Source organism: Alnus glutinosa, chromosome 2 (assembly GCF_958979055.1).
Source record: "Alnus glutinosa chromosome 2, dhAlnGlut1.1, whole genome shotgun sequence".
Lineage (NCBI taxonomy): Eukaryota > Viridiplantae > Streptophyta > Magnoliopsida > Fagales > Betulaceae > Alnus > Alnus glutinosa.
In genome coordinates this window covers 31,595,249-31,610,395 of record NC_084887.1, presented here as the reverse complement: position 1 = coordinate 31,610,395, position 15,147 = coordinate 31,595,249, and the positions used below count along the sequence as shown (strand labels likewise).

The window sequence follows — 15,147 nt, the reverse complement described above, 5'->3', positions numbered from 1 at the left end:
CTCTCAGAAGTATTGGCTTGGCATTTCTCTTTTATTTATGGTATTTGACAAATTATGGTTTAAACAGTAATGAATTGGGAATATACAATTTTTTCTAAACTTCATGTTCTATGTTGTATACTCGACTATATAAAATCATTTGCAATCACTAATTACGGAAACAGGACCTTCGATAAAGCCTTGAAAATTAAATTTTAAATGGAATAGAGCTGATCGAACATCAGCAGATAAAAGATCAATAACAATTTTGCTGCAATTTCTGCCCAAATTGAGTGATGTGAGAGTTAATATGAGCTCCTTTGCCCAAGCAATTTTTGGCCTGGACAGGTGTGTACACATGAGGACTCTTGGATTTGGATCCTACGGGAGACGCCTGTCTTTATAAGTGAAGGGCAAAAACTTGTAATAAGTTTTTGTTGTCCATCTGGTAAGCAATAGGAACATGCCAAGCCTGTGCTTGTATGTAAATTAAGAGAAATGTCACACACTCACGCCTACACCTTCAAATGCATATTCCTTTGACGTGGTACCGAAAATTATCATTGAATTTTGAATTCAATGGCGAGTTTTGGTGTCACTTCAGAAAGTGTATTTGGGAGCGTGGGTGTGTAGTATTTCTCGCAAATTAAAGCCCGAGTTGGATGTCATATCCACCTATTTCACCACCTCCAGGCGAACTATTTGAGCTTTGCGGTTTTGAGAAGTTACAAAACCACAAAATGAACAACATTATTATCTTTCAGTTTCAGTTTCTGCTTTTCACCATCAAACCCAGGTGGCAGATTTATCTGGGCATTCTACGGTTACACAGAGAGAGAGCATTAAACTAGGCCTCGTTCAATTCTCAAAGCTAAATATTTCTGAGGAGAGAATCTTTTATTTCAGTGCAATAAGAAATGCACTCAAGAAGGATTTTCTTGTATCTGAGCCTCCACTGGATAGCCAATTTCCATCTGTCGATAGACCTTCTAATTTTCCTGGAGAGAAGTAAGTTACTATCACTATCTACATTTTGCAAATTATTGGCTTCTAAGAATGCCCAAATCTCCCTAGAAGCCGACAACACCTTCTCGAGCTCCAAAATGGTATGGAGATCTTGGATTTCGTCAAAGGAACTTAGTAGCAAACTGTCTTCTTCGATTGATGTTGGCAAATTCTTCAAAATGGCATTGCATTTCTTTGATATCCATTTCATAACATGCACCTCATTATCTGTTGAGAGTTGAGAACCTGAATAAGCAAGGTGTCCTACAGATCTCCGCTTGTTTGATGGGGTTGCCCATAATCGCAGAGCCGACAATAGGGAAAAGGATGGCCTTCCATTTTGATGAATATGCAACGACTCCTTTGGCCATGAACTGGAGGAATAAATTTCAGGTTCCAAGGGAATAAAAACTTTGTCGTTTGAATTTTCGTTTAGTAGAAACCCGTAGTGTTCAAGAAGCTCCAAATTCGTGTATGTCCCATAGCATAAAAGCACCTGCAGAGAATAATAACTTGTGTTGGTTTCCCAGTTTCATCTTCAAACTAAGAAACTGGTTGCAAGGGAATAATAATAGTTACATTAGTTGTAAGATCACTATATACAACATCTATTATAAACTAAAGTTTTTATCATTTCTCATTCTTTAGAGAGTCAAGCGGGCTCTTATTTTTGCAGCAATGTTGATTAATGGGCTGTCATTTATTAAATATATTTCATACATGGAAACACATCTCTTGATCTTTATCTTGCTGTATTTTTGGGACTCATAAAATTCAGACATTCTTAACTCAAATCTTAGTTGTGTTATTGTCTGACCTTGAAGTATCCTAACTTCAGAGGAACAAACTTTAGTCAACAGTAGCTGTTGGCAGCTAAAATACAAATATTTAGAAATAAGTTGATTAATAAAAGGCCTAAAATGTTAAAAGGGGCCCATAGACTTAAACTGTGTTAATAGGTGCAGAATGGGCATAAAAAAAAGAAAAAATGAAATCAGGTTTTAAGACCTCTGCCACATTCAGGCCATGTGCTGAGAATTCTCAGCTCCAAAAAGGGGTGCAAATGGACCCCTTGAAGGTGATCTGGTATAAATAACCCTTCTTTCCTGGAGTTCTAAAAGGATTATAACCAACAAGGTAGCTGGCAGGAGTCTTTCATTAAAGAAGAAAGACTTACAACTGAAGGAGGTCCGGCCAGTCTTACAAGGATCCAGCCAGATAAGGATAAACAATCAGATTTGAACTTGATATGACTGCTGGAAAATAAGGTTCAATCCTTATCAAAATCCTCAAAGTTTACTCTGCTGGAATTGAGAGCTAATTGTGTCAAAAAGAGAATGAAACATTCTGCTAGCATTCTGAGAGAAAATTCCGCTGCCAGCTAGTCTTTTCGTGGGAAATGAAAGAGAGAAGAGCTGCTGTAGAAGGAAGGAGACTTGCAACAGCTGAAAATGGAGTTCCTCAAAATGGGGAAAGCAATCTTGCCATAGAAAGAGAGCGAAGCATTGCTGAAAATCCATGTCTCTTGCCTTCTCTAACAGAGCTTTCAAGGAGGATCAGATATAGATGAAAAGAAAATGGAAAGCAATCATGGATGGCTGATCTTACCTCTTCTTCCTTCCCCTTTATTTTTATTCTTTTTACTTGTCACAAAAAAAATTACAGTCATCATGGTTCTCTCTTGTATACTTGGTTTGTAACCCCTAGGCAAACTATTTAATGAATTTTCTTAAGGAAAAAATGGCAAGTCACTTCAAAATTTAGGTTCCTAGATATGGAAAATGAAGCTAGAAGCATTAAACCAAATACAAAAATTCATGAAACCATTTGAAATATAGATCAGCAAATAACTCCTATAAGAACCACAAATTTTATGCTGAATAATGCCCTTGAAAGTTTGCAGTACCTGCTCTCCTTTTGTATAATTTTGCCGAGCATAGAAGCAATATGCAGCAACATCCTCCTGATACCCGCCATCAGTTAACCTCTGATCATGAGCATCAAATTGCTCCATGCTCAAAGTCTGTGTACAGTCCCCATTCGACAGAGAAGAGACCTGAAAGGATGGGGCACTCATCCAACTGTCTACTTCTTCAGAACAAACTGTTTCCTCTCCTGGTGCAGCATAATTAAATAAGTCTCCCACAGCACATAAACATCCCGCTTCATCCCATGGTATATGCAACGTACGTGAGGATATCTTTCAGCAGGATCAGATATAAATGATTTAGATTACTGACAAATATAAACTAGGGCAAGATGCAACCAAGACACCCCATGAATGCAACAATTAACAGATAGGGACTATCAAATTGATGAACATAACCACAGGTATAATAGCCTCAAGCAAAATCCCGGGCCATCTCTTTATTAGACTATTGTATTGAAGCCAGGGAATGTTTAATCACAATTCGTGCTCTGACATTTGAAAGTTCAAAAAAAAAAAAAAAAAAAGCATATGAATTTTCTATGCTCATTGACTAAAAAACCAGAAATGGCATATCAATGGGCAACCTATGTTAGTATGCATTAGTTGTCACAGAAGGCTAAGTAACTCACAGTTGAAGCAGCCCAGAGCCAAGCCCTAAAAGTCAGAAGTTGAGGCTTAAGCTTAAGTTCTTCCATCAGTTGATTAGCTTCTTTCCATTCTAATTTAGCCTTTAGTATGGCCTTTTCTGCGGCCCAGATAGCATCAGCAACCTAGCAACCATTTAAATACTTCAGAAACAATTTAAATTATAAATAAATAACATCTGATATAGATCCTAAAATAGAGATAATGAAACCTAATCTAATCAAACAAACTAAAATTGTATAATCAGAAACTGAACTTGGAAAGCTTGCTTCTCGAATTCACCAAAAGTTGCTAAAATGTCATAACCGCGCGGCAAGTGCATCAGGTAAGGATACCACCATGAACTCTTTCCTTTACCCATTTCATATAATAAACACACAGTCAATATCTGCATTGGAAATTTTTTTGAAGATAGAATTAAGTACATATAAGCTTAATGTCCAACTAGGTCTACGTATTTGACAAACCAATGAAAATTCATTCATAGAAAGAAACCTGGATAGAGGAGAGAGAAGGGTGCTTATTAACAGCAAGAGAGAGCTTGTGATCCTTCAACAAGCTTTCCCTGGTCATCAAAGCGGATTTTGGAACTCTTAGAATTAGCTCTCCCTTTCTAAGATCACGCACAGCACCCAAACCTCTACTGCAGCATTCCCATTAACATATGCAGGAAAAATAGGATAGACCCATTTGAGTATCAAGAATTTCTCCCTCTAATAACTTCACCTTCCCCTACCCCTGTTTGTTTACCGAGGAAACCCAAGAAGAGAAAATCAAGATTGAATCTTGACTTCATCAATTGGAAGTTAAAAAAACAAAACAAATCTAACTCCACCCAGAAGAGCCTACAACAATTTGGGTTCGCTGGGTTGAGCATTTCGTTCATCGAAACACATAAATTATAACATAAGATTGAGATATGGAATTTTCTCGGCAACCAAACGGAGAGACAGAGGATAGGCCAAGATGAAGAAATGAGATGAAAATGAAATTGCACGTACCCGCCGGCGTGAGGAAAGTAGGAGAGGGAGAGAGAATGTCCCAGACAGGTATAAGGGACAGTTCCCGCTGAGTCTGAAATTCCAAGGTCTGCTGCCCACTTCAGAAAGCTTTCCAGGCTCATGTCTTGCTCCTGCTCCTCCATCTCTCTCTTTTGGAGAGGATCCTATTCCTCTCAATAATCAATATACATTACTGGTGAGTGGTGAAGCCATAGCTCTGGTCGGTCCAGGCCGACATTATTAAAATGCGCATCCTAATATTCTTGGCCCAAGATCAATGGGAAAAGCATTTCGGGCCACGCCCAATCCAGCCCATTAGGTAACATTCTTTTTCATTATGAAATATCATTTTAAGCCCTTTTTTTTTTCTTTTTTCTTTTTTTCTTTTTCTTTTTCTTTTTTTGGACTAATATATCTACATGGACATGGTTAATGGTTTTAGTTTGAAATCACCATAATACAAATTCTCGAATTAAGAAATCTTTTTAAGGTTAAACAAAAAAAAAAAAAAAACCTTTTAGTTTGAAATCACCACAACTTTGAATGGTATTTGGCCAACTCATCCTCTAGCATTTGCAATTGACCCACGTTATTTATTATTATTATTTTTTGAGTGCACGCATCATTATTGAACAATCAGTTAATTAAGTGCCTCTTATAGTTCAAATTATAATAGTTTGCCAAACACATCATAGTAATTGAACTATTTTAGCCACTAACAAATACAAGTCTACTCTATTTTTGGAGCACTCACTGCCTTTATTCCCCGGTTCATGCATTTGACGAACTTCCAAATAGATACATTGATCCTTTCAAAAAAAAAAAAAAAATAGATACATTGATGCATGTATATGAAAAGGTAGGTTTCCGTACTTCAAAGAGTATCTAGAAGATTCTCCTACTTCCAAATATGAACACATTTTGGATCGAGATATATGTTATTACGTTAGCTCTACAATAATTTTGTATGATAATTGCATAACAATATTGATGTGTTCAGTATTTTTTGTTTAAATGACACATTAGCATTATTGAGAAATTGTTGTATAAGAGTTGTGCAAATAATATATCTTTTTTGAATCGGATCATATTTCATGTAGATATATGTTAGCTGCACAACTTTTACACAACAATTGCACAATAATGCTTACGTATAAGTGAGTTTTAATTTTTTCTTAAAAAAAAAAAAAAAAAAAAAAAAAAAAAAAAAAAAAATTCTTGATAACATTATGGGAGGAGAAAACTCTCTTACACATAAATATTGTTGTGCAATTATTATGTAAAAGTTGTGTAGTTAACATATCTCTTTCATATCTATATTTTGAATAAGAATCCAACTATTTTATGATCTATATTAAATTTTAATGATATATATATATATATTATCATATGAAGTATATTTTGTTACGTCATTTAAAATATACATCGTTAAATATAACAAAACAAAGTATTAGCAATAAAATAGCTCATATCTGTGTATTTTAGAGCTCCATAGCATATATAATACCCGTATTCCATCATTCATTAATCGCACCTTTAAGTGAGAGTACTTCTATCTTGTTCGTGTGTTATCTTATTTTTACAATAAATTAGTAATGATATTTAATAGATTTTTATACGATTGTTATATAATTTGATGATCTAACAATAAAAATCACATATTAAATCAATACTCATAAAAAAATTAATAATTATTTTCACTGCCACGTAATCTTAAACATATTACATCGTGAAATATCAATCGTAGTTGTTTGAGGAGGTGGTGGAATTTTTTTTAAATTATTTTTTGGGTTACTGTTCTTTGATTACAGGTGTAAACATTTTTCATCGTGCACCAAAAGAAAACAAAAAGGAAACCGAAAGAAAGTGCAAAAGGGACGACGTGTCAAACAGCTGACCCACCAACCAAAAGGCGTAACGTGTGGTCTTCACAGGCAACGCGGCCCCAAACCAAGGTCCAAGAATGAATGTGGTCTTTTCCGACACGGCGACACGCTTTGAGCACGACAAGACAAAAGAGGGGGAGTGGGGTCACCGGTCACACCCCTCTGTCCAAACTCCTCCAATGCCGTTCTCAATCTCCCCACTTGCGACAGTCACATCCACCCCCCCCCCTCCCACACTCCGCTGGGACCCTCCACCAATCCTCCTGGATCTGCTCACCACCTTCCACCCCCCGCCACGTGTACGTGCCCACCCCCCCCCCCCCCCTCCTCCCACCGCTCTTGTCTCTCACTAGTAACCAACCTACTACGTAGCTGATAACGTTATCTTCCACTGATTGGGTGCTTCTCTCCACGTGTCCTCCGCATTCACTCTTTCGGATCTCCCTCTTCTTTTCCCAAAAGTTCTGTTATATTAAGTATTCCGATTAGGTAAAAGTCGATTTGGTCCACAGCCGAAGATTTTCTTGATTTTTTTTTTTATTACACGGCCAACATGACTCGGATCAAGATTCTCTCTGTTTCATTTCATGGGTAGTTAATAATTTTAATTAAGAAATAACAAATTCAATGAGACTGTTAATTGTTTTTTTAATAGATAATGAGACTGTTAATTGTTAATTACAAGGATTCCGTATCATTGGAAAGCGGGCGGGTTGGGAATTGGGGATAGGGATATATAGGATCCGGGTCAAATGTACTCATCTCTCAGTGTCTCAGACAAGAAGTTGCTATTGACGAGCAAACCAGAAGGCATAAAAAATAGCATATAACTGAAAAAATTCCCAATCCCAATCCAAAAACAAAAACTGTCAAAACAAGGAGCTTAAATAAAAGAAAGAAATTTCTGGACAAAGAGAAAGAAGACATTTTCATTAACGGAAAAAAGAGTAGAGACAAAAACATTGTTGTAAGAGTCTCTGGTCAGATTGTCGAGAGAGGTTTTATTGCTCGTAGCTATTTTTTGCTTCCCACCATCATGATGATGTTGATGCGTTGAACTTGGTTTTAATTCAAGTTGGTCTGAAGCAACAGGTAGGCTTCTCTTTCATTATATTTGTGTGCATGTATCTATCATATTGTTTTTCTTTTTCTGTATTCTTCTTCTCTGGTCAGATTTTGGAAGTTTAAAAGTTGTAATGAACTTTATAGAGAGATCCAAAGTTGTATTGTATTGCCTTAAGAGAGAAATAAGTGTTAAACATCTGCTCAACTACTTCTGAAACGTTATCCTATTGGAGATCCCATTGTGTGAGTTCTTGCTGTACGTTGTTAATGGCAGGGTCTTGGTTTTCTGATAATTTTGGTTTCTTTTAGCATTGAGTTTACATATTTATATATCTTCTAGTTACTATGTTTTTGGTTTCAATTACAGAGAGGTCAGACTGAGCTTCATTTGCTGTTTAATAGCTAAAGTTTCATTCTTGGGTGGTTTCAATTGGAAAAGCTGGTTCCTTTGTTTGTGGGCAATATTGTGATCCTTTCCCTGGAAGGTGAACTGCGTTTCGTTGGAAGAAAATATAGTTTAGCTAGTTTTCTAATAAATTAAAGTCGGGGAAATAGGAAGACAGGAAGGAGAAGTATATCCCAGGATAATTGGGTGACTAAGATTTCAAGTTTAATCATGTCGGTAGCATTCCTATGGATTGTCACCCCAAGCGTAGAGATATCAAATAGCTTCGGGTTCTTCGATTCCGTTCGAGATGGAAACCGGCTTTTAGATTCATCAATGCCTGTATCCCGAGATTGGGGATCAATTAGAGCAAAGAAGAGTAGGAAACAGAAATGGAATCATTGCTCTCTAGGTACAGATTTGAATTATTCATCCGTTGGCGGGTCTGGCTTAGAGAGTGGAAGCAACTTCCCTGTGTTATCGAGCATGGTAGCAAACCCTGCAGGAGAAATGGCTATATCATCAGAGCAGAAGGTTTACAATGTGGTGCTAAAGCAGGCAGCCTTAGTTAAGAAGCAATTGAGCTCTAGTGGGGATCTTGATGTGAAGCTGGATATTGTTCTTCCTGGGACACTGAGCTTGTTAAACGAAGCTTATGACCGTTGCGGAGAAGTTTGTGCAGAGTATGCAAAGACATTTTACCTAGGTTAGCCTTCTCTTCTTTATCCTTTAATTATGAGGTTTGTTATTTGAGATATAAATGCAGTATCTGTAATACTTTTGTAATTCAATTCTTATTTGCTTTTGCCTTTCTCAGGAACTCTGCTAATGACCCCTGAAAGGCGAAGGGCTATCTGGGCAATATATGGTGAGTGACCGTGACCTTCAATCAGAAAACATCTTTCTTATCATAATGTAAAAATTATATAAACATTTTTTTACCTCTAATAAGAATTAAGAGGTAAGAGGGCAATAATTATAATTGTAAACTCTCGTGAATTTTCTACAAGATTTATATCAAAGCATTGCAAATAAAGTGAAATATAGTTTTTAAAAGTACTTTGCTTCTAATTCTGAAGTTGCAGAACAGATATTATACTAAATAAGAAATTCTTGCTTTAGTGAGTAACATATAACATCCCTAACCATTTAATACATGATTGTTTATTTACTGTGTTAAGGTGGGGTTCATACTGAATCTCTATTCTAGTTTCTTAAACATGCGAAATGCTCTTTTCCTTGTTCTTAAGTGTGCAAATGCATGAACTTCTGATGATTATCAAACGTGTGTTGAACATCTTCGTGAAACTTTCAAGGGTAATATGTCAAAGCAAATTCAATCATGCTAGTGGACCAGTTCCACTGTTTGACATTTCTTGCATTAGGACTTTTCTTATCTGAATGACTTTTTTGCTGATTGTAACTATCTGATTTATGTCCTCCTTCCCATTTGTTGAATAGCAAGGAAGTTTATAGAAGTTAGGCGCCTTTTCATTAGCATTTTGGAAGTATACTTCTTGCCTCTCTAAGAATAAATGTATGATCATTAAGTAGAGTCTTGCCTGGAAAGAAGGCTTCAGTTCTCTTCAAAGTGTGTCCCAATTAATAGTTAATTTAGCAGAAAAGTAGGTCATTATGATACAAACCAAAAAATGATTTAAGGACGTGAGGACTTGAAGATGCCCATAATTGTTCTCCATTTGGATGTGCCATGGAACTACTTTGAAATCTTAATTTCTTTTATCACACTATTAAGGAGAATGAATCCAATATATTCATGCTAACAGGTTCAGCCATAAGTCTTTTCAAAGTAAAAATAAAATAAATTAAAAAGCCAAAAACTAATTGGTTTACTCTCACTATGGGAGCTACTAGCTACAGTAGTGAGGATGGTTCTTGTCATATAATATCTGAGAGCTAAATGTTGCAGGAAAATTATAGGCTTTCTCGTCCAGTGGAAATAAACACATGTTAGAAAAGTAGCAAGAAAAAGAAATTGTGTCACCTTTAGATCTACCATTTTATGAATTTGGCTTTAGTCATTGTACCAGATATGTGAACAGACTTTTTCCCTTCTCTCTTTTTTTTTTTTTTTTTTTTCCTTATAATTCATGTGTTTGTGAGCAATTTCGATGTGTGACTTCAATATGAAGAAAGCTAAATTTGTTTCATATTTTTATTTCTTATGATCCCCAATTTATTTGGATTAAGGCTTGAGTTGAGTTGAGTTTGTGCATTTCTTATGATGTTATTGCACATACAGTGTGGTGTAGGAGGACAGATGAGCTTGTTGATGGGCCTAATGCTTCACACATAACACCATCAGCTTTAGACAGGTGGGAGGCACGGTTGGAAGATCTTTTTCAAGGTCGTCCATTTGACATGCTTGATGCTGCTTTATCCGATACAGTTGTGAAATTCCCTGTTGATATCCAGGTTAGACGTTACTTTTGAGAAATCCATGAAATATCACATCAAGTCTCAATGAAATTTTTGCACAATTCTATTGTATCCTGTTAATAAAATAGCCCTAAGGTGCAGTTGTAAGCTACTAAGATAAAACAACTCTTCAATAAACTGTAAATGCATTATAAGGAACTGAGCTTCATGTTTGTTATGGCATCAAGCAATTGTAATATTAAGTTTCAAACTTTTCCCTCTAAAGTAAAGTCTTTGGAGAGGGTAACCATTTAGGCTTGGCATTACCTTTTCTGGGGATCAGGGCATAGGGGGTTATGTTAGAAGGACCCACCAAATTTGCAAACTTCAGTTTTCTCAAGTATTTTCATTGTTGCTTCAGATAGCAGTCAATATTCTACATTCCCAAAGGTCTGACATTGTCTAACAAGCGGTATGTTTTTGAGGTAAAGGGGAAAGGGACATGGGAACATCGTCTTTATAACCTTTACTTACCATTCCTGATCTCATTTAAGGTTTAAATGGAATCTTTTCCATTTCACTGAGAATCCCCTTGACAAAGTTATAGCATGTTCTCTTATGTTTCTCGCTTTGATTGTTAGCCAACTTTTAATCCAATTATATGATCTACATTATTGCAGCCATTCAAAGATATGATTGAAGGAATGAGAATGGACCTAAAGAAGTCAAGATACAAAAGTTTTGATGATCTATATCTCTATTGTTATTATGTTGCTGGAACAGTTGGATTAATGAGTGTTCCAATCATGGGCATTGCACCTGAGTCGCAAGCAACAACAGAGAGTGTATATAATGCTGCCTTGGCATTAGGGATTGCAAATCAGCTAACCAACATACTCAGGGATGTTGGAGAAGAGTAAGTGCAGAGTTTTAGAAATTGATATGCTGCAATTCTTCAGTCTTATTGGCAATGTAGTACAACAACAATGCACAAATCATGGAGGATATTTCATGGCTTGAATGGTTGTGCCATCCAGTTATAAATTACCATATTTTGAAAATATAATATAAAAATATTTTGAAATAGTAAATATAATTCACACTGAAGTATAATTAATTCATCGGATGGGGTACAATCAACCTGTTCAGAGATGTATGTTGTACCAGTGTTTGTTAGCACCTAGGCTTGTTTCTAAATTGGAATCTCCAAAAATTTAATACCAAAACTGGTTTTTGCTGTTTAACCAGGTTGCCTAGTCCAGTTTGGGCTTCAAGGTTTCTTACATCTAGAATCTGACATTCTAAGTGGTCTACATACCAGTTCTGTTTAATAAACAAGCTTATGCTCCATAGATGCCTAGAGATGAAAGGATGATTTGTTAGAAAATTAATTAAATGATTAAAAATTCACTATTTCTTTTAAGCTTAAACTTTTAAGATAACTGATGTTAAATCATGATTAAAGTGAACTTGGAATTTAATAACAGGCATTAAATTCTTACGACATTGTTCATTCTTTTCTACGGGTGCAAACATTGTCTCCTTAAGAATCAAATAGGACATCAATTGTTGGTCTCATGCCTCAATAAACGTCTCTTGTTTGAACTTACAAAATCTCTTGCAAGTAATTGACACTTCTTTTTATCATCGTCCTCTAATGAATGCTTCTTTATGCAGTGCTGGAAGAGGCAGGATTTATCTACCACAGGACGAGCTTGCTCAGGCAGGGCTTTCAGATGATGACATATTCGTCGGAAAGGTGACAGACAAATGGAGAAATTTCATGAAGAATCAAATAAAGAGGGCAAGGATGTTCTTTGATGAGGCAGAGAAAGGGGTGACAGAACTGAGTGCAGCTAGTCGATGGCCGGTAAACAATCAAAAACTTTTACACTGGGTTCTCTTTGGTTGCCAAGACGACAACCAGAGAGAGAGAGAGAGAGAGAGAGAGAGAAGCCATGGAATCATTCTTTTTTTTTTTTCTCTATTTTACCGTCTATAGAACAAGGCATAAGGGGAATTCCTTGTGATCTGATTCAAAAGTTATCACCATAATGACTTTTACTCACAAATATCTTACCTATGATAATACCATTGTTAATATGCTATATATGTTCACAGTTAAAAGTTACCGTGGTGTAAAAGTTAGAATGACTAGATTGATATATGTTGAAAGAAACCAAAAAAGACCATTTTCTTCCATGGCTGGTCATATGAAAGAAACCAAGAAGACTATTTTTTCTCGTAGTGATTGAGAAATTTAAGAATTGCTGTTCGGTTTATCTTTGGCTGTTAGTTTGTTTCTGAGCTTTCCCATTGTAATATGAAGGCTTGGATATTGCAGGTATGGGCGTCCTTGCTATTGTACCGCCAAATATTGGACGAGATAGAAGCCAATGACTACAACAACTTCACGAAGAGGGCTTATGTAAGCAAAGCCAAGAAGTTACTTGCTTTGCCGATTGCATATACGAGATCTCTTATCCCACCATCAAGAACATCGTCTCTGTTGACGAAGGCATGAATCCAAACTTGAACATAAAATTGCAGATCGAACTGATTATATGGGGAAATAACTTTGTAAAAAGAGAAAAATGAATAGCATAAGTTGTGATTGTATATCATCAGACCTTGTATTGCAGATGGTATTCATCGTTAGAAGCACCCTCCAAAGGTTCCTTCAAAAGCAAGCAAAGCAATGGCCAATGACATAGGATTTCCAAACTCATTATACACCCTTGGTATGTTAGAAAGCAGCTATAAGGAAGTAACATGACACTTCAAAAGAACGTGCTTGTTTTAAGCAATTTGACCATATTGAGATGGTAGAATCATACTGGTTATTGGGATGTTCTGTCTAGTTCTTGACATTCTGTGAAAACATTAATTAAGAAAATAATTATTAAAATTTTAAAGTATTGATTAAATAATTAAATTTATATTTTTCTATCAATTTAAACTTTTGAAATAAATGGTGGTTTAACATATTATCAGAGTAGAAATCCTGATTAAAAATTGTTTCAGTCATTTACCCCAAATTTCAGTGGGAGAAATGATATTTTGCCATCTAAAAACACAACTATTGACTTTTTTTTAGTTCTTTCTTTTTTAATTTTTTTTTTAATAAAAAACACAAAACCACTCCCCAAGCCATTTACATTATTTTATGATTTTTTTTGTTTAATAAAAAAAAAAAATTCATAGTTGTGTCATGATGTGACAATATATCATATCTCTTTCAGTTAAGTATTTCACATATTAAGCATCATCTATTAGAATAGAGTTTGAACTTACACACGAGAGAATGTTAAAGTATTTATTAAATGATTAAATTTACTCTTCCTATCAACTTAAGCTTTTGAAAATAAATGGTGATTTAACAAATATGGACACAATTTTGGCTTGTTAAGTACAAATTGTCAATTCCATCTTTAGGTCGATCAAATCATAATGGAAAATAGAGTGTAAATATTCTTTCGAAGAATAATAAAAGATTAAGCATTTTCCAAATATTTGGATATTGAGTTTTGGAAGTAAGAGAAAAAGCCAAGGGAAAGGGTAGACAATAGGTAATATTTACAGACAATTTGTGTATAACGTTTGAAAGATATACACATGATATTGATATGGTCATAAAATTATAAAAACATTTAATATTATCTATTAGTGGAAGCTTCACCTTTGAAGAACCACATTTTTTGATTTGACCCCTTTTGGAGCAACACATAATTTATTTATTTTTCCTAATTGAATGTTGGAAATGGCTATAAAGAATTATCATTTCCACTCTTTATTCGAATGGAAGAGATAACGAGAGATTCTACAGAAATACTTTCAATGACAAGTTGGGAAGTGGCACATTTAAAGACTTTCAAAGCATACCAACTTTAAAAAGATGATAACTCTAAGCTAATGTTAGATACATTACTAACAAAAGACCAAGGGGGAAAAAAAAATAAGAAGAAGAAGAAGGGATTATTTACGACTAAAATAACCAGAAGCGCATCCCTCTCAAGTAAGAAATTGACACAACCGTAAGAGACAGCCAACCTAGTGGTAAGAAGAGCAACAAACGCCTCACCTTGAAGAACATCAATGAATGGGAGCTTATGCGTAGCTGCCAAAACAATATTGTCTAAAGAATCACTAATAACAGCATCTGCCACAACAAAAGAGCTTCAAATTGCCACATTAAAATTGCCTTTAAGACAGACAATCAAAAGAGGAGTTCAAAGGAAAGGCCGTGTAGCAACCAGCCAGGCCGAAAGATGAAACTCTACTAGTGTTAGTTATCTTTTTTTTTTTTTGAAAGGTGCTTGTATTCTCATTAATCAGGAGACAAAGGTCTCTCCGCCAACACAATCTCTGAAATACATGAAGGATACGAATACATCCAAATTTGACTTAAATTCTGTCTGACAGCTAACTTAGCAAGTTGGTGGGCAGCATTATTGCAGCCTCTCCTTACTGACGCCACTTTCCACACAGAAAACTCCCTAAGAACCTTCCTGGCCTCAGCAATAATACTACCCATTCTACTAAAACCTTCCTCCTCCCGGTTGAGAGCTGAAACCACCTCACTCGCGTCACCCTCCAAAACGATGGAGAAGAGACCCAGAAAACGGCCAAGATCCGCACCCAATTTAGCACCAATCGCCTCAGCAACCGACGGATCGAAGATGAATTTCTGGACCGCACATTGAGTCGCTAAAACAGCCCCAAAATTGTTGCGGACAATGATACCCACCCCCATCAAGTTCTTCCGTTTGTCGATGGCCGCATCCCAGTTGATCTTGACGGTGTCCACGCTGGGAGGGTTCCAGGAAGCACTGGGAGCAGGAGCTCGGCTCCCGGAGATAGAAGGGAGGGCCT

At 36.0% G+C, this 15,147-nt stretch overlaps 2 protein-coding genes across 4 annotated transcripts; one reads left to right on the top strand and one right to left on the bottom strand.

Moving 5' to 3' along the window:
* Window positions 1–680: 680 nt before the first annotated feature.
* LOC133859478 (protein SET DOMAIN GROUP 40) lies at window positions 681–4,768 on the bottom strand. 2 transcript variants are annotated; one of them, XM_062294890.1, is made up of 6 exons: window positions 4,561–4,768; window positions 4,055–4,202; window positions 3,816–3,947; window positions 3,544–3,684; window positions 2,891–3,184; window positions 681–1,480 (listed from the first exon to the last, which is right to left on the bottom strand). In XM_062294890.1, exons 1-6 carry the CDS (start codon window positions 4,701–4,703, stop codon window positions 851–853), a joined length of 1,488 nt encoding a protein of 495 aa, XP_062150874.1. In that variant the 5' UTR covers window positions 4,704–4,768; the 3' UTR covers window positions 681–850. The 2 variants fall into 2 exon arrangements, with proteins under 2 accessions (XP_062150874.1, XP_062150875.1); XM_062294891.1 differs by having other exon boundaries at window positions 4,055–4,297; window positions 4,561–4,701.
* Window positions 4,769–7,220: 2,452 nt separating this feature from the next.
* On the top strand, window positions 7,221–13,124 carry LOC133859475 (phytoene synthase 2, chloroplastic). 2 transcript variants are annotated; one of them, XM_062294888.1, is made up of 7 exons: window positions 7,221–7,538; window positions 7,879–8,602; window positions 8,714–8,764; window positions 10,160–10,332; window positions 10,956–11,191; window positions 11,953–12,145; window positions 12,620–13,124. In XM_062294888.1, the coding sequence occupies exons 2-7, from the start codon at window positions 8,128–8,130 to the stop codon at window positions 12,797–12,799; spliced, it is 1,308 nt and encodes a 435-aa protein (XP_062150872.1). In that variant the 5' UTR covers window positions 7,221–7,538; window positions 7,879–8,127; the 3' UTR covers window positions 12,800–13,124. The 2 variants fall into 2 exon arrangements, with proteins under 2 accessions (XP_062150872.1, XP_062150873.1); XM_062294889.1 differs by lacking the exon at window positions 7,221–7,538 and adding an exon at window positions 7,609–7,754.
* Window positions 13,125–15,147: the final 2,023 nt, after the last annotated feature.

Excerpts from the sequence above, each read along its gene's own strand:
- LOC133859478 (XM_062294890.1), bottom strand. The coding sequence starts at position 4,703 with ATGGAGGAGCAGGAGCAAGACATGAGCCTGGAAAGCTTTCTGAAGTGG. Across the intron at positions 3,948-4,054 it reads CTTCTCTCTCCTCTATCCAG|ATATTGACTGTGTGTTTATT; the intron begins GTTTCTTTCTAT and ends TTTCCAATGCAG. Across the intron at positions 1,481-2,890 it reads ATTATACAAAAGGAGAGCAG|GTGCTTTTATGCTATGGGAC; the intron begins GTACTGCAAACT and ends TATTCTCTGCAG.
- LOC133859475 (XM_062294888.1), top strand. The coding sequence starts at position 8,128 with ATGTCGGTAGCATTCCTATGGATTGTCACCCCAAGCGTAGAGATATCA. Across the intron at positions 8,603-8,713 it reads TGCAAAGACATTTTACCTAG|GAACTCTGCTAATGACCCCT; the intron begins GTTAGCCTTCTC and ends TGCCTTTCTCAG. Across the intron at positions 12,146-12,619 it reads GTGCAGCTAGTCGATGGCCG|GTATGGGCGTCCTTGCTATT; the intron begins GTAAACAATCAA and ends TGGATATTGCAG.